At 34.2% G+C, this 19,267-nt stretch overlaps 1 protein-coding gene across 1 annotated transcript; it reads right to left on the bottom strand.

Annotated features, from left to right (window-relative positions):
* Positions 1 to 10,270: 10,270 nt before the first annotated feature.
* Positions 10,271 to 16,239, bottom strand: LOC135157076 (echinoidin-like). Its single transcript, XM_064111563.1, has 4 exons — positions 16,007 to 16,239; positions 15,356 to 15,516; positions 14,052 to 14,065; positions 10,271 to 11,178 (listed from the first exon to the last, which is right to left on the bottom strand). The coding sequence occupies exons 1-4, from the start codon at positions 16,141 to 16,143 to the stop codon at positions 10,948 to 10,950; spliced, it is 543 nt and encodes a 180-aa protein (XP_063967633.1). The 5' UTR covers positions 16,144 to 16,239; the 3' UTR covers positions 10,271 to 10,947.
* Positions 16,240 to 19,267: the final 3,028 nt, after the last annotated feature.

The raw sequence follows: 19,267 nt of genomic DNA on the forward strand, positions 1-19,267 counted from the left end.
GAGTAAATTATTCAATTTGCGAAATTAACATTCAAGTTCAAGTTCGTCTTTATTCATCCATATTGGAATTTTTTGTTCACAATTTTAATTTACAAAAAAAAAATACATCAAAATATCATACATTTTATGTCATGATTATATTTATAAAATTATATGAAAGTGAATACCCGTCATAGAGATATACCCGTTCAGTGTATAAAGGCTACAAACAAAATACACATAAAGCCTCCATTTGACAAAAGATGAACAAAATATACTAGTATAGAAATAAATAGTGATCAACAATCGGTTACAAATTAAAAAATCCATTTCAATGACAATACATGTATAATTCAAAGAGTTACTGTTTAGAAATATCTAGAAATCAATATGTCTCAGTACCAAAAATTCCGAATTTCATTCCAATAGAAAAATTATTTTAAATTATGAATTATTAACATATTAATTTCAAAAGTTTATATATATATATATATATATATATATATATAATTCTGTTTTTATTGAAAAAAATCACAATATTTACAAAAATTAATGCATGATCAAAATGCAAAATCAAGGGGAAAAAAGAAAAATGAAATAAATAAAATAATGAAACATTGCAGAACAAAGATTGAAGAAAAATCTCTTATTCAAGGATGAATTCCGTATTGGATTTAAACACTAAAGAAATACACTTCCCTTTCTTTGGTGTGCACTACCTCTTTGAAACAGATTATGGACTAAAATAGCTGAGGCAATTACTGTACTGCCTCCGAAGAGGTTTAAGATACATGTGTGTAATAAAATATTTGATTACACACAATTGAAAATTTCATTCCAATAATAAATGCATGTAGTATTAACGTATTAATTCAAAGAGTTGTTTAAAAAGTTATATACAAATAACTTGTAATTAATATTTCAGTACGGAAAAAAAAAAATCTAAAATTTCATTCCAATAATAAATGCATGAAGTATTAACATAAAGAGCTACTGTCTGAGAGAGTCAGGCAGATTTGAAAAAAAGGTCAGAAGATGGGGGTCGGCAGATTTCATTCATATTCTGAGGTTTAAGTACATAGAGGGTATGTACTACGAAAATGAGGTTAAAATTTTCTAATCATTATTCTATTCATAGTGACCCCCCCAAAAAAAAAAAAAAAAATCGATCATAATTTGTATATCAAATAAACTTCGAATACGTTCCTAGACAAAGTTGATCTTATTCTCTACTTTTAATGATCGGTGCTTCAGTGCACTTTATATCCTTGAATGTGAGAGGGCTTCGGGATCATCTGAAGCGAAGTAAGATTTTTCTTTGGTTAAATCAACAGAAAAGTGATATCGTGTTTTTACAAGAAACGTACTGGACAAGTGATCTAGAACCTAAAATTAGAAATGAATGGAAAGGCCAATGTTATTTTAATCATGGAACGAACCATTCGAAAGGGGTTGCAGTTCTGATTAAAAATAAGCTTCACATTGAAAACATATGTAGCAAAGCTAAAGGAGATGGTAGAATACTTAATTTGTCTTTCACATGTCAAGGTGAATGTTTTAATTGTATTAACATTTATGCACCCACCAAACGATCTGATAAATGTTCATTTTATAAAAATTTTATGAGTTGGATTAAAAACGTTGTAAATCCAAATGAGAAAATGATTTTTGGTGGAGATTGGAATTATGCTCAAAACAAAAAATTAGACACACAAGGAATTTTATATACATATGGTGCAGATGATTATATCTCAAAGCTAAAAAAACAATACTTATTGTTAGATATCTGGAGAAAGTTATATCCAGCATGTAAGCAATATACATGGAGGCAAAATTCCCTCAATTTATTTTCTCGTTTGGATTATTGGCTTATTTCAAGAGACCTTAGCCAATATGTTCTCTCTACGGATATCAGACCATGTCTCAATTGTGACCACAATGCTATTTCATTGAAATTAAAACTTTTTAACGACGTGCGAGGAAGGGGTTACTGGAAATTTAATAGTGACCTACTTAAAGATGATATATATAGGTTGAATATCGGAAATGTAATATATAAATGTAAATTGAAATATGAGAACCTTGATGCTCAAGGAAAGTGGGAAATGTGTAAAGTTAGAATAAAAGAATATACAATTAAATATGCTACAGATGTACAACGAAAAAAGAGAGAAAAACTTGTTCAATTGGAAAAGCAATATTTTTTATTGAACAAAGAAATGGACAGTAGTCCTAATGATAGAAATGTCGAAGAAATCAATAAAATAAGGAAAGATATCGATGATTTGTATAATTATAAATGTAAAGGAGCTTACATAAGATCGAGAGAGAAGTGGATGGAGGAAGGTGAAAAATCAACAAAGTACTTTCTTGGCCTTGAAAAAAGAAACGGAAAAAAGAAAGAAGTTGATTGCCTAGAACACAACGGTAAAACCATCACTGATAAGGTGAAAATATTACAGAGATTACGTAAATATTATGATGATTTATATAAAAACCTTAATTCTATTAGTGATTTGGAGTACGAAAAATATTTATTTCATACAAATATACAAATCCTAAATGAAAATGAAGCATCGAGTTGTGAAGGTGATATAACCGAAAAGGAATGTGCTGAGGCTCTGTCAAGAATGCAGAATAATAAATCACCAGGTAGCGACGGCCTCACAGCCGAGTTTTATAAATGCTTTTGGAGCAAGCTAAAAGAAATGTTAATGAACAGTTTAAATGAAGGACATAGAAAGCAGCAATTATCTCCAAGTCAAAACATGGCCATGTTGGCGTTATTGTTTAAAAAAGGAAATAAAAACATCATTCATAACTGGAGACCAATATCAATCCTAAATGTGGATTACAAAATTCTTGCACAAGTTCTTGCCAAACGACTACAAAATGTAATAACGAGCATTGTATCTCCCGATCAAAGTGGTTTTATTAGAGAAAGGTCTTCAGCCGAAAATATACGTCTAGTGCAAGATATAATTGATTATTATCAGGGCATAAAAGCCCCGGGCATAATTATGTTTCTGGATTTTGAAAAAGCCTATGACAACATAAGTCATAATTTTCTATTTTACCTTTTAAAAAGATTAAATTTTGGAAATTCATTCATTCGGTGGATTCAATCGATGTATAAAAACGCAAAAGGCCGTGTGCTAAATCATGGCTGGATCTCTGAATCTTTTCAAATTAAAAGAGGTGTAAGGCAGGGGTGCCCCCTCTCATCACTACTTTTTATTATTGTTGCAGAAGTTTTGGCGACGAAAATTAAACAGAATCATAAAATTGAAGGTCTCAGTTTACCGATTTCGCAGTTGAATGATGATCAAGTAGAAGTAAAAATATCCCAATTTGCAGATGATACAACTATATTTATGAAAAATAAAAATTCTCTTTCTAATTTGATGGAAGAATTAATACTATTTGGTTCAAATGCTGGGCCAAGGATTAATTTGCAAAAAACCAAGCTGCTGAAGCTTAATATTGATATTGTCCCCGGACAAATAGAATGTACTGAAGAACCGATAAAATATTTAGGTATATATGTTGGGAAAAATGAGAAAGATGTTGAAGATTATAATTGGCAAAATAAACTAGATAAGATACAAAATATTATTAGAGTATGGAAACTAAGAAATCTAACATTTTTCGGAAAAATTATTATCATCAAAACTTTGTTGGTGTCTCAAATTGTGTATCCTGCAAAAGTGATTAGAGTTCCCCAGAAAGTAATCAAATCTCTAAATAAAATGTTATATACTTTTATTTGGAATTCTTCAAAAGAAAAGGTTAAAAGAAATGTTTGTATAAATAAAACAAACGAAGGTGGTCTTGGTATGGTCCACTTGGAATCGAAAATTGAATCGCTTAAGATTTCGTGGATAAGCAAGTTGTTAGAGCAAGGCGAACGTAGTTGGAAATTTCTTTTTAATTATTGGTTATCAAAGATTGGTGAAATTCCTTTATGTTTTGAATACAATATATCAACAAAAGATATGAATTTTCTTTGTACAAAAGCAAATATACCTAGTTTTTACCATGATTTTTTTTGTAGCTGGTCTAAGTTAAGATATATTGGTATATTTGGAGTAAAAAACATTGAAAATGAAATCATTTGGAATAACAGCAATATTACTTTTAATAAACGTATGTTGGTATATAAGAAATGGAAGCATGCAGGTATAATTAGGGTTAAAGATGTTATAAGAAATCGTCAATGGTTAGCACCAAATATTTTAAATAAATCTGTCTATTCTTCTCAGCTTTTATTTGATTTAGAATATGCTAAATTAAAAAAGTCTTTCCCTGTTTATTGGTTGAATAAGTTGTTTAAGGAAAAGTATCCACTCGAATTAAAAAAAAGTGAACGAATCTTAATTTCATTAAAAAGTGGAGAACAAATAACTCTAGATTATCTACCAACAAGAAAGATATATTCTTTATTATGTTCGGAGGTATCGGAAGAACCAGGCATTGTTTCTTTTTGGTCTAATCTTTTTTCATTACCAGTTTCCTTTAGTTGGAACCATGTATTTTATTTTAAGTTGCATTTAATTGTGGATAATAGAATTAGACAATTTAGTTTTAAATTTTTGAACAAGATTTTACCCTCAAGAGACAATTTATTTAAGTGGCATGTAGTAGAAAACAACTCATGTAACATTTGCGGAGAAGTTGATACCACTTTTCATTTCATACTGTATTGTAAATATGTTCGATTTTTTTGGAAAATTATAGAAAGGTTGGTATTTTATATTTTCAAGATTACTATTTCTATAGATGAAAAAACATTAATCATAGGTTATGATCTGCAAAGTTCCAGCAATGTTATGTGTAATTTATTTTGTGTTATTGCTCAATTTGTTATTTATCGAAATTACATAAAAAGCATATTCAAAGGAAAAAGATATGATGCGAATTCTTTATGGATTGAATTCAAGCTTACTATGATTATTTATTTAGAAAGTTTATGTAAACAAAAAAGCAAGTTCGGAATTTTGAAAAAATGTGATATTCAAAAAATTATTGCATTATTGAAGTGAATTGATTTTTTTTTTATTGTTTGTATATATATGTACATGTTATTGTGAATAAATACCTCGATTAAGAGGATAAAAGAAAAAAAAAAATTTGTATGTCACCGTACCATAAGATCATTCGTTTTGGCAATCTTCGCAGTGGCGTAGTATACGGGGGTCCAGGGGGGCACGTGCCCCTCGCTGAGATTTGGTTTGCCCCCCCCCCCCCGAAAAAATTGACGGAGCAAAAAAAGAAATAAATAAATAAAAAAGGAAGGGGAAAGATAAAATAAAAAAAAGAAGAGGAAAATGAGAGGAGGGAGATGAGTGAATAATATAAGGTGAAGAGAAGACTTTCTTTTTATGTCACTATATGAAATTTTCGCTCACGCTTCCCGGCGCTCGCATTGCCTTTTCGATGAGATTCATATCTTGCTCAATACAATGCGTATAAAAAAAACAGGACAGATTTAAAAAGTCAATAAAACTTTTGTTTCAAATTATACTGTCTTTATTTTGGTGTTAATAGGTGCTCTAAGGTCTTATCTTTCAAATGCTATTAAAAAAAATTAGTTTCGTTCATGCTTGAGCGAACACGGATTGATTTTGTCTGGGGTTAAAAAGGAGGCTTGCGCCAAAAAGGCCTAAACTTATAAATATGACGATCGCACTTCTTGCTAATTAGCAGACTTCCTCTTAACCTTTTCATTATCTTTGCCATAATTTTCAAATCATGCGGTCAAAATTAATTTTTGATCTATTTATTTGCTTGAATTGCTCTGTTGTTGTTTCTTTTTAATATGCTCTCTGTTATAGCTTAGAATATTCCTTCTTCAAGCTAAAACAATTTTGTTTCAACCGAAGTATGGGAGAGCGTGGTTTTTTTTTCAAATCCTTTCATTGTGTGCTACAAAGGTTATGGTGCCTTTTGAATAGTGCCACATAGATGGGCGGGGGCTTGGGATGCTCCCCCCCCCCCTCAGTTAAAAAAATATCATGACCAAGAAAAAAAGTGGACAGGAAATAAAAGGAAAGATACAAAGTAAAATATAATATTATTTTCTGAATATTATGTCAAAATCTATCACAAAATTTGATATTGTAATAAAAAAAGTGGGAATATTTGCGTGCTCACTTCGCTCGCTCACAACTTTTTAATACATTTTACCCATTGTGCCATATCTACAAGTAGCTTCTTCAAAATTGACTCAATACACCATTGTCATTGAAAGACTTGAAACCCTTCCTGTGTTTCCCGTCAAGCAATTAAACTTGGTCAAGGAATCGATGACCCCTTGAAAAATAGATTCATGTCTTTTAAAGGTACATAACATAATTTGTTTCACATAATAAAAGGATTTGAATAATCACAAGTTTTCCAAATTAATAATGCAAATTTTCTTGCTTAATTGGGTTGACAAAAATCTTCTTTTCTCAGTTACTTTTGAAGGAAAATTAAAAGGTAAGAGAAGTTTAAATGAAAAAAAAATAATTCAAGTAAATAAATAAATTTGTAAATAAAATTTGACAGCATAATTCGAAAATTGTGGCACAGATAATGAAAAGGTCACGAGGAAGTCTCCTGATTAGCAAGAAGTCTGATCATCATATTACTCATATTCTGCAATTCTGGCGCAAGCCTCTTTTTGAACCCCCAACAAAAACGTTCCGTGTTCGCTCAAGCATGAACAATTTTTTTTTTTAATTTGCATTCCAAAGATAAGACATGAGAGCACCTATTTACACCAAAATATAGACATCATAATTTGAAACAAAAAATGTATAGACTTTTCAAATCTGTCCCGTTTTTTTATACGCACTGTATAGGCTGATATGAAGTTATGAAGTCAATATACGAAACATATTTCATCTCGGATATCGAGCTTTCATTATTTTTTCAATTTACAAATTGTTTTTTTCAAGTGCTCTGTAAAATGTCCGTTTTATAGTCTAAATATTAATATTTTCAGTCGCACTATTTGATTTGCATAGGCCTACTTCTTTATAAAGTCTTACAAACCGTCCTTAAAATGCACCTTAAACGAATCGTATATACTATCATGATTGCCAATTTGTATAGAAAAAACACTGTATTTGATTGTCATATTGTTAACAATTTAGTAATTTTGGTACTTAATAATTGTGTTCAATTGTTCTATGAAAACTTAGTATGAGGGCCAGTTCGCACATTTTCTGATGTATATATGCATAGCCAAACGGAAGGTTTCGGGTGCAAGCCCCCCCCCCTCCCCCATTTTTCATGATTCAGAATGCGCCTCTAAGAAAGTGAGAGAACAGGAGAAAGAACAATATAAAACAGAAAGTAAAATTTATTAACGTAAGATAAAGTAGAAAATATTTCGAAAACCTGTGCCACCGACCAAAATTTACAATGGGTCCCGCTTAATTCTAACATTGATACTGGAGAGAAGGGGGGATTTTCTGGGTAATTGTCCGGGGGGGGGCTAATTGTCCTGGGGTAAATAGTCCGGGGGTAATTGTCCTCGGGGGGGGGGGGGGGTAATTGTCCGGGGGGTAATTGTCCTCGTGGGGTAATTGTCCGGGGGTAGTTGTCCTGGGGGTAATTGTCCGGGGGTAATTGTCCTAGAACCAGATCAACCATACCAAGACCACCTTCAACTATCGGTCTGACACAAATATTACGCATAACTTTCTCACGCTTTGTATTCCATAAAAAGGGCTTGTACGGTCGTCTGCGTTCGCAGAGCGGGGATGGAGCTGGGGTGCATGGCCGCACCCTTTTGAGAAAACCGGGCAGTGGCGTACCGTGGGTCGCGGCATTGGAGGGGGGGGCACCAGCAAAAATTTTGAGTCCCTTAGTGAGCGCGCGAAGCGTGCTCAGTTGCCAGGTATACTGACCTAATAGAGACATTTTAAGGACAGTGCTATTAAACGGATATGTATCTCACTGATCAAAAAATGCGAGCGCGAAGCGCGAGCTGAAAATTTTTGATATTTAGACCTAAAATGGGACATTATAAGCAAATTTTTTTAATCATGATACGTACCTGTCTCGCTAAATAAACAATACGAAGCGCGAGTTGAAATTTTTGTAAAGACCCCAAACATATAAGGACTATAATATAGTCCTTAAAATGTCCCTGCTGTTTGGGGTATATTATGTTTCAGGAATCCATTAAGAGTATACATCTCTCACCATAGTCATCTCATGCGAGTGCCAAGTATTTGCTGATTTTGTTACAATTACAAATTAATTTAAACACAGGGAACACTTGTGGTCATTGTAATCATGATTAACATACGCATCTCACTAATCAAATATTGCAAGCGCAAAGCGCGAGCTGAAAATTTAGGAAATTCAGACCTGAAGAGCATTCTAAGGTTTGTTTGTAGGAATTCACTATTAGACCACACGTATTTCACTACCCAAATTATGTGAGCGCGAAGCGCGAGCTGAAAATTTTTGATATTCAGATAAAAAGGACGTTTTCAAGGACTGATTTTAGGAATTCATGAAGAGCAGACATATCTCACCAACCCACTAATGCGAACGTAAGCACGTACAGGGAATGTTTTATATTAAGACCTTAAAATGGGGCAATCACTTTAAGTAGTCATGAAAAAGAAGCAAATGCAATTACATAAAACAATGATAACTCGAAGTGCGAGGAAATATATTTGGTGTGTATAGACTTAAAATGGGAGGTTTTATTACAACATGATTTTATATCTCGTTAAATAGAAAGTGCGAGCACCAGGAACAATGAAGATAGGCCCTGAGCAAATTATTTTTCATAAAGTTATGAAGAAAAAATTCTTATAATTATAATATTGCATAACATTATAATAAACAATATATTATTCTTTCCCACTATGTTTCTCTTCCTTTCTCCTTCTTTTTCTTCTTTTCCCCGTTTTTTTTTTTTAGGTCAGCCGATGGGGGGGGGGGGCACGTGCCCCCCATGTCCCCCCGTAGTTACGCCACTGAAACCGGGGGAGCTTTTCTCGAAAGGGTGGGTTGAGGGAGGGGAGTCAACATAATGCACCTTTTTTTAAACAACCGAGGAGCTTTTCTCGAAAGGGTGGGTTGAGGGGAGTCAAAATAATGCACCTGTTTTAGACAACCGAGGAGCTTTTCTCGAAAAAGTGGGTTGAGGGAGGGGATTTAAAATAATGCACCCTTTTTAGACAACCGAGGAGCTTTTCTAGAAAGGGTGGGTTGAGGGAGGGGAGTCAAAATAATGCACCTTTTTTAGACAACCGGGGGAGCTTTCCACGAAATGTAGACCTCTGAATCGTCTGGGATCCCGAACATGGCCTATCGACCCCTGAAAATTCCCAACAGATAGGCTTCACTAAATGCGGTGCTCGCAAATGTTGCATTCCCCATTCATCTAGGAATCTATGGTCATTTTACAAGCACAATCACATGCCATATAGGTTTCCCCAGTATACCCAACACATTCACTTTTTTGTGATGTACCTGGTAACTTGCAAGAAATTCAAGATGCAATATGTGGGGGGAAACCACAACCACCCTACACACAAGGATGAGCAACACAAAATCTGATATATTGGCCTTTTTTAAAAAAGTCCAACACCAACGGAAGAAAGGACATCCCCAGTGCCTCCCACTTCAACAAAGAAGGCCACTCCATATAACATAAATATGCAAGTCACTGGTATAGAATTAATCCGCAATAAAGATGACATACACTAAAGAAAGGAATCATTCGGATTCTTAAGTTAAAAAAACACCCTTAAACCCAACGGTATATTTACACGAATAAGACCGAAATATGTTTCTTTTCCTTCTCTCCTTTCTTTCTTTCTTTCTTTCTGTATTTCTTTCTGCATGTCTTTCTTTCCTTTATCTTAATTCTTCTTTTCTTCTACAAATACCTATTCTTCTTCTTCTTTCCCTCCTTCTTTCCATCTATCATATCCGTCTTTTTTAATGTTTCTGGTATAGACCTTTATAACGTTTTGATAATTAAATATACATGCTACAATTTTACCTTTTGCCGTCTGAGCTTATACATGCATCTGTCCTTTAATTATTTTATGAATACATCAAAATAGATAGTAATATATTTTGTTTACCTTATACCGTATGTGTCCTACGTTAAGCCATTTTTACCTTGTATTGTTCATCAGTTCTGCTCAAATGCACTCATTTTACTTCAATTTTCTCACTTTGCTCTCTTTACTCGCCTATATACATTTTACTTTGTAAACAACACACACGGTACCATAACACCACTTCAAATGTGATTTAATTTTTTCATTTTATTTACTTTTTTTAATTTCTGTTGGGTATGATCCTTGTTAAATAATTACCATATAAATTTTTTCACATTTGTTTTGGTTTTGCTTTAATTAGCTGTTATTCACCATCATATTCTTTCTGTTGCTTATTCTACATTTCAAATTATATGCAATAATTAATTAATTCCATCTACATATCCAACTCTAATTTAGGAAAATTGATGAAGTGTTTTTTTTTTCAACGTGATATCAACAACAGCTTTAACTGATTATTTTCCTGCATTTATGTTACTCTAAATAATTTTCTATATTGGTACGTGTTACTTGTTTTATAATCCATGCATTGACCTGCCATTATTTTGTTTGGAATGGAACGATTGACCTGGTCTCTTTATGTATATATATATATATATATATATATATATACATATTATATCAGTGTCTTTAAACTTTTATAAAGTAATGATGAAACAACATTTGCCATGTTTATTTCTAGCTGATCAATACTGAAGAAGGCCACGTGCCGAAAGCTTTGCAACCCAGTGTATTAATTTGCTTCATTCTTGACCACCATCCTCTTCACAAAAACACATGTACTTAGAATAATGGAGAGAACTGGTGGTTGCTTCATGAGAGAAAGGTTTTCGTCTTTTTAATTAAGTTTTATGTTTTTATTGTCACCGTCGTTATCATTTCATCTCTACTTAGCCGGAAGTTTGCAAATGAAATAGGGCACGTTTTGGCATCCTGCGTCATTCCACAAGTTGTTTCCATAATCGCTTCTCATCTGCCCACAATCCTCCAATGTCCTCCAGTTATCTGGTTGTCCTGGTGACCACTTGGTGAAGTCCATCGGAGTCCCGTCTGTCCATTCGAATTCACCTTCAGTTGATGTATCGTGTAGTCCAAGCCACATGGCCGTCGGTGCAGTCTGACAGAATTATGCAAAGGATAATAATAAATATTGATATCATTCATTATAATGATAATTATAATAATAATAATAAAATAATAAAACCAATGATAGTAAAAATGATAAACGTGATAATAATGATAATGATAATAATAATAATAATAATAACAATAATAATAATAATAATAATAATAATGATGATGATGATGATAATAATAATGATGGTGATAATGATGATGATGATATCATACGTTAAACGATATAGCGCTTTCTCTAAGTACTTTAGAGGAACTGATATATCTTGTTAGAAGTTATGCTTTGGGGCCCGTTGCAGAAAGAGTTTAAACGCAAGTCAAAAAATCAATCGCAAGTCCAAAATGCGCGCTGTTGATTGGTTGAAAATCAAGTTGCGCGTGATTTTTAGAGTTGCGTTTGATATTTTACTCATAGATCACAATTACGTGCATTTATGGTGCTCACTCATGTGAAAATTTACTTCCTAGTTCGCATTGTCTATACAATCAATGTCTATGGCGGCCATTTTGAAAGTCAAAATACAGCATGAAGCACAAACTTAAAACCTGAATGATATATTTCTTTAGAAATTATGATTTTTAGACAGTATCCCATTTATTTATCACAAATAAATGCATTTCAGTGCTCACTCTGATTTCTTTGGTCCTCTTTCTCATTGTACATAATACTGTTAGGGCCTTTGGCGGCCATTTTTTAATATCAAAATACAGTATTTATCATAATTTGTACATAATATTTCGTTAGCAATCGTGATTTTAGTCAGTATTCCACTCGATTCTCTTAATAATTTGCATTTTAGTGCTCAATCTTGCGATGTTTGTTGGCCCCTTTGCCATAGAAAATAATACTATATGGCACAGTGGAAGCTATTTTAAATATTAAATACAACAATTTTCCCATACATGACATAATAAATGATATAATCATGTTAGCACTGATGACTTTCATATATTACTTCGTCCATAGACCACAATTATTTGCATTTTAGTGATAATTTTTGTGAAAAATTAATGTTCCCTATTTATTTGTACATAATAGGATATACAGAGGTCTGTGGTGGCCATTTTGATTTGATTTGATTTGATTTGATTTGAATTTATTTTTCTTCTACATAACAATATAATATAACATAAATGTAACAAACATACATTGACAATAAATCAGGTATAAATCATTTAGCATAAAATTATTAGCAATTACGTGCATTTATGGTGCTCACTCGTGTGAAAATTTACTTCCTAGTTCGCATTGTATATACAATCAATGTCTATGGCGGCCATTTTGAAAGTCAAAATACAGTATTAAACACAAACTTAAAACCTGAATGATATATTTCTTTAGAAATTATGTTTTTTAATTATTAATTATCCAATTAATTTTGGATATCAAGAAATAAATATTTTGTCAAAAAATGTTTGTTTTTTCTTCAGAGAGTATTTCACTCCTGCAACACAATTACATACATTTTATAGCCAATTTGCTGGCAATTTTATGATTTTCATGGGTAATATGCATATTTTGGCGGCCATATTAGATTTTGCCAATTTGCGGAAAATGCTCAAGGTTACACGAGTGGCATCATTCAGATTCATAATCAGCACCCTCGAATTGACAAGAAAATAAAGAAATATATGGTATATATGAAAAAACAAGGTTTGGTCAATTTTCTATTGCGCCTATCCTGGACTATATGAGCTGGGAAGAATTACACTAGATACGCTAAAAGAGTAGACACGTCGCCATGTTAATGCTCCTGTTACTGTGCAAGAAGAGGGAAACGTAAGAAAAAAAGATATGCTGTTCAATAGAAAAAGACAATACAAGTTTAAAGGAAGAAGAGTAAAATGGGAAGAGAAGAGATAAGAAACCGGAACCAGACCAGATAAGAAAACAACCATTACTACTCATGGTGTAGGATAGAAGAGGGGGAAACGAAAAACGATTGAAACAAACAAGAGAAAACATGAAATAAAAAGAAATACATATAAAAAAATAAATACGAACTTAAAAAAAATGAAAAACACAAAACCAAACCCCGGATAATTGATGATATAGACTAACCCACGTGATAAGGGATAAATAAGAATATTTTGCATTTCTCCCTTTAGGGAAATATAAAATCGTTGATTATACCTTTATGAAAACGATAACAATTCAGCAGATGTTCGATGAACAGTTAAAAAAACATTTGCTTTAACAATGGAAACGTACCCCACTATTTTTGCGCGACGCTGTCCACCACAAGAGCCCCACAGTATTAACTTTTTTTAGTATATGAAATCTTAAAGAACAAAATTTACTTTTTTTTATATTTATCAACAAACAACCAATGGCAAGAAATTTAAAATAGTATGTAATAATATATATAAATAAATAGTTTTGGATACAATGTCACCAAAGCGATGATAACTCAAACCAGATTTGTTTTCGGGGGGGGGGGGGGTTCTCATCCAGTTACTAAACGCTTTCCAGTCGCTGTCGTGTTATGCAGGATCGAATTCAACCTTTCCGCCGTTATGCAACTGCAACTATAGTCAGAAATTAGGCTGTTGAATTCCAAACTACAGAGTGAATCAATAATGATTGTAAGTTAAACAGTATATGGGCTACTACTGTCATGATAATGCAATATGGTAATTGGTGAATGCTGCAGCTGACACAATGTCAAATATGCTTGAGAATCTGGAGCAAGGCAAGGTACCCAAGAAAATTGCCATCTCTCAAGAAACATGGTGAAAGCGAATTCAAAGGTTCATTTATCGAAATTGTAAGCATTGTAATAAGATGCAAGAAAAGCATGCAACATTGGGAGCTGACACATTCATCCAAGAAACCATCTGCACCTCATGATTTACTTTCAACCGTTTGTCTAAAAAGAATAAGGGCACACGGAAAGCATTCAGCTGACTCGATCTGATATTGCGATTAAAACTCAAGTATTTGGTATATTGTTCAAGTAATTGCATACATTAGACGGATGGGTACATTGTTATCATAACAGAAGGATACACGGCCTAAAAAGTTGACACCCAGAAAGGGGCCATTCTTGATTTAAAAAACCAAAATGTTTGCTAGCACCAAGTTAAGATTGTCATTGGTTATGCAATAAGATGTACAAAATTTAAACCTACATTATGAATGTTGAGTCGTTGATCGAGGATCAAGCGTTGCGTGTCGAGAACTGTTCGCTATATGTACAATTTGAAATACTCATGAGTTAAATTGTGCACTTCAGGAAATTAAGACACGCAATAGTGTGTGTGTGTGTGGGGGGGGGGGGGGGTATCCGCAAAGAGTGCGATACATGAGTTTGCATAACTAATATTGTAAATATATAGATTTGGAAAACAGAGACAAAAATAAACTACTAGTATGTTGCCAGGTGAAGTCAAATATCATTATCTGCTCTGTCTATTACGAATCATTAAAATGAAACTAAGCAGTTGCAAACAATGTAAGCCAAAATGCGCTAATAATATAGAAGCATGGCCAATGACATGTGTTAAAGACCTTAGATCTTAACGGATGATTCAATCGTATACACTGGGTTTACATTAATATCAAATCGCAAAAAAATGCAAAAAAGAGGGAAAATTAATGTCTTAATGATAAACAAACTGTCATGCAAGAAGTACGTCGTTGTAATACAAGAAGTAATTCGTTGTAAGAAAGGTCGATAAACTTTATCAGCTAATAATCAACCAGTTGACCTCAGAGGTATCGTCTCATTTCATTAATTAGGTATAATAGAATGTCAAATTACAGTATATGCTACCTGAGCTGAAGAGATAAATAAGCTCTAGGATTTGCAAGCGTTGCCATCTTGCATGCTAATATAAGGCATGCATGTCCTAATCTACGTATAATATAGTTCCTTGTAATAGAATAATAAGAGCTTTGGTTTCATTTGCAACCAGTTGACTACTGGTATAGTCAATTTGACTGATTTGTTTTAAGAGTGTGGCCGGATAGAGAGTATCGGGCAAAATTTTCGACATATTAAGTTCAAAAGTCAAATTTTGTGATGGATTTTGAGATATTTTCAGAAAATATTCCACCATTCACTATTTCATTTTCTTTCCCTTTCTCCCCCCCCCCTTGATCTTGATTTTTGTTTTGTTTTCTGGGTGGGGCAAGCGACCCCCCCCCCTTTACCTACCTCTGAAAACTGTTGAGACGAAGTTTTGTTCTTCCTCAGAATGAATAGAGACAAGATGCCCAACACTGTCGATAATTGTCCCTCCACTGCCAAGAGAGGGCACACTATACGACTGGCAGGAGTTTTCTGCGTCCTCCCAGGATTTGTTGGAGGCGAAAAACCTAAATGACCGGATCGGAAAGAGGGCGGAGACCCAAGGACGAATTATATTATAATTTCAATACAGAATTTACATTAAAATCTGCTATCAGGGGATCACTCGATCATCTTTAAAAACAAAAGAGTTAAAATATGAAAAACTGCAAATAATGCCAGAGTTTACTGGGTGAGATAGCCAATAGTCTTACACAAAGTGAAAATGTTAAAGAATACATGAAAGTAAGCGAGCAAAGTGAACTAGCTGATTTACATCGTTTTATGAGATAGGGTAATGACGCTTGTCACTGATAATAGTGTTGAGCTAATTCTCATTGAATTAATTCATGTAAAATCGATAGACATATAGGCCTATTCATGTCCACGTTTGCCTATGTTGCTTTAAAAAGTCTGAAAAACTGATCTATTTCATTTATCCGATACTTCAAATTCAAATGCAATGTCACAGCCACTTAACAAATTAAAAGAACGACTTTGTTGATAATTTTGATTTACCTGTAGCAGTTTTGTCCGAAAGCAGACCAGTATGTAGGACAACAACATCCCGCTAGTACCCCGGTCGAACACGCAGCAACGATGATGACCAAAGAGAAAAAGAACAGCATCTTCCCCTGAGCATTCATCATGTTCATCTTGTCTTAGATATTCTACAGGTTTAGGGCAAACACAGGGCTAAGATTAGTAAAACCTCTGCAAATTGGTGTTTTTGTTTAGTAGAACACCGTGAATTACAGTTTCGGAAGTAGCAAGTAGAATCCGGTTTAAATCACATTTCCGCTTTAATTGTAACCATGGTAACAGGGGGTGGATCCAGAATTGACCGCGGGCGATTTCTGCCAAGCCCCTGCCCCGCGTTGCAAACACAGGTTTCATGTGATATTTGAAAGAGACATGTCGTCGAAAGTTCTCACAAAATAACGGTATTTTCAGAACAATGCGTATCTACAATGAGTTCTTCGATATTTGATTGAGTGGATGACGGACGTTTGTTTTTAAAATTGAATATTAATATTTTTTTTTACATGTTTCTGTTTGGTATTTCTCTCATATTCTACATTAAATATTACCAAGAGGCCTACCACTTTGATACTATTCATTATTACCTATTGTTGTATCATTCTTCTTATTTGTATCATTATAATGATTAATAATAATAATATATGGTATTTATATTGCGCACATATTCACCTTGTTAGGTGCTCAAGGCGCTCCTATATTACCCGGCTAAGCTAGGCGTTCATAGCGCACACAGCTTTTTAAGGAATTACTTCCTACCGGTACCCATTTACCTCACATGGGTTGAGTGCAGCACGTACACTATGGATCAGTTTCTTGCTGAGGGAAATTACGCCATGGCTGGGATTCAAACCCACGACCCTCTGTTTCAAAGTCCGAAGACTAATCCACTGAGCCACAACGCTCCACATTACATTTATTGTCATCATGATTATCATCATCATCATCAACAACAACCAGGGACGGATCCAGCTTTCGTCAATGGGGGGGGGGGGGGGGGGGGGCGAAAAAAAAATCACCCACATTTTCCGTGATCGGCCGCTCAAACAACCGCGTAGGAAATAGGCCCCATTCCTTTCCGCGAATGGCGTCGAAGCGCTGAATTTGAGAAATTTCTCTGAAACTTTAACCTGTTATAATTTTGACATTTCTTAGACTTTAACTCGCTTAAGAAGAAAAATGAGCTCAAAATGTGAAAGGGATGATGCAAGCTAGAAGAGGGACTTAATCGCGAAGCACGGAAACCGTTCTCATTTATTTTAGAAGAAAAAAAATTGTGCAATTTCGCTCATATTAAAACATGTATTAAGCGCTTCCTTATATTTGATTAAGAAACTTCAGTGATATTAAAATTTTGAAATCAATGCCACAAAACAAGACAGGAGATGGATGTGCAGCAATAATAGTAAAAAGTTTCATATCATACATACTTTAGCATATAACAAGGCACGAATTTAATGCCTCCCTCTTTGAGCAGATATACTTTGCCAAAAAACTACTTGCTGAACAATAGCGAAAGAAATTTGGGGAGTCGGGAAGTGACGGTAAGGTTTACCCGCTCCGAACAGAAGAGCGGACCTTTTGTGTCAATGCAATGAAAAAATAATTGTCATACTCTTATACACCAAGGTATAATTTATGATTTCTGGCGAGAATATACAATTCCCACAGCCGGGAAGGGGAAAAACGGAGTAGAAAGAATTGTGGGATGCAAAAGGGAAAGGCGCTTTTGATATATTTCCCGCGCGGAGCGCGGAAGCAAAATTTTGTTTGAAGAGAGAAGACCAACCTTTCGTTTATGTTTTTATTCTTTTGACAAAAAAGAAGGAATGGCAACAAAGCTATATCTTTCTTCGTCCCATTTCTCCTATCGCTTTTTTTTTCCTTTTCCTTTTTTTTTCTCTTTGGGGGCGTTTCGGGGGCGAACTTTCTGTAATTTTCAACGGGACAGGTATATAACTAAACAATGCGTGCGCGAAGCTTGAGCGGAAAAAACGAGATTCAGACCAAAAAACGGGACACTCTATGAATGTTTTGTTTTAATCATGAAATGGATGGGTAACTCGGCCTTCCTATATATAATGCGAGCGCGAAGCACGAGCAAAAAAAATTGATATTGTGGTCTGAAATTTGATAACTTTGCACGTTTTAAATGATGAACCAGCTGCGCCTCTTAAAAAAAATGCGTGCGCATGTTTTATATTTAAACCTAGTATCTGGGCATTCGGAATATTTTTTTTTATCATGAAAATCAATAATGCGAGTGCGAAGCGCGAGCTGAAAATATTTGATATTCCGATCTGTGAAGGGAACAAATTAAGCATTATTTCAAGCACTATGTAGAAAAATTGTGAAGTGGATGTTGATCGCAATTAAGAAATGATGCAAGCGGGAAGTGCAAGCTGATTATTTTTACCTAGGACCGGGACATTCAAAGGACATTTTGTCATCATATGAAAATGATGTCTTTCTTCCTATCCCTCTTTCTAAGCGCGAGATATTCCATTCTGAAAAGTAGGCCTATGGGGGTCGGCCCGGCCGTTACGAGGCCGTAAATTAAACACGGGTATAAATACCTCCTCCTTACTTTTCTTTCTGTTTTTCAGCGTTATTCTCAAGTTAAAAAGGACACTTTGTTAACATCATCGTCGTCATCATTAGCAACATCGTCATCATCATGATGATCATCATCAACATCATCAGGGGCGGATCGATGATTTTTCAAAGGGGGACATTTTGTACAGGGAATTTTCGACAACCCCCCCACCCCCCCAAAAAGTAGGTTCTCACTTGATTATGCATGACATACATATTTGACTAAATATATTTTGGTGCCCCTCAAGGCGGGGGGGGGGGAGGGGGGCACTGCATGGTCGGATATAACCACAATCAGAATCAGAGAAAAACCACAAAACATTAAGTATTCGAGATTCATTACTCATTTCACGCCCATTCAAACGTTATTGGCTAGATGCCTGATCACTCGTTTCAAATATTGAATGCGTTGAAGCGATAGCCAGGCAGACTCAAGGCAAATAATTTTTGGAAAGCGTATGACAGTAATATGTAACCAATATGAACGAAAAGAAAATTCAAATTATTTTCCACGTTCCTTTTCGTCTCTTTACTTTTCTCTTTTCCTTCTCTTCCTTCTCCTTTTCTCTATTTTACCTATCATTTTCTATTTTTTTCCCTTTCCCTTATCCTTTTATTTTTAAATTTACTTTATTTTGGAGGATA

This window comes from Lytechinus pictus, chromosome 16, assembly GCF_037042905.1.
Source record: "Lytechinus pictus isolate F3 Inbred chromosome 16, Lp3.0, whole genome shotgun sequence".
Lineage (NCBI taxonomy): Eukaryota > Metazoa > Echinodermata > Echinoidea > Temnopleuroida > Toxopneustidae > Lytechinus > Lytechinus pictus.

Bases quoted from the DNA above. Each gene is read 5' to 3' on its own strand.
- LOC135157076 (XM_064111563.1), bottom strand. From the start codon at position 16,143: ATGAACATGATGAATGCTCAGGGGAAGATGCTGTTCTTTTTCTCTTTG. The intron at 15,517-16,006 runs GTAAATCAAAAT...CCGGTCATTTAG, and splicing joins TTCGGACAAAACTGCTACAG to GTTTTTCGCCTCCAACAAAT.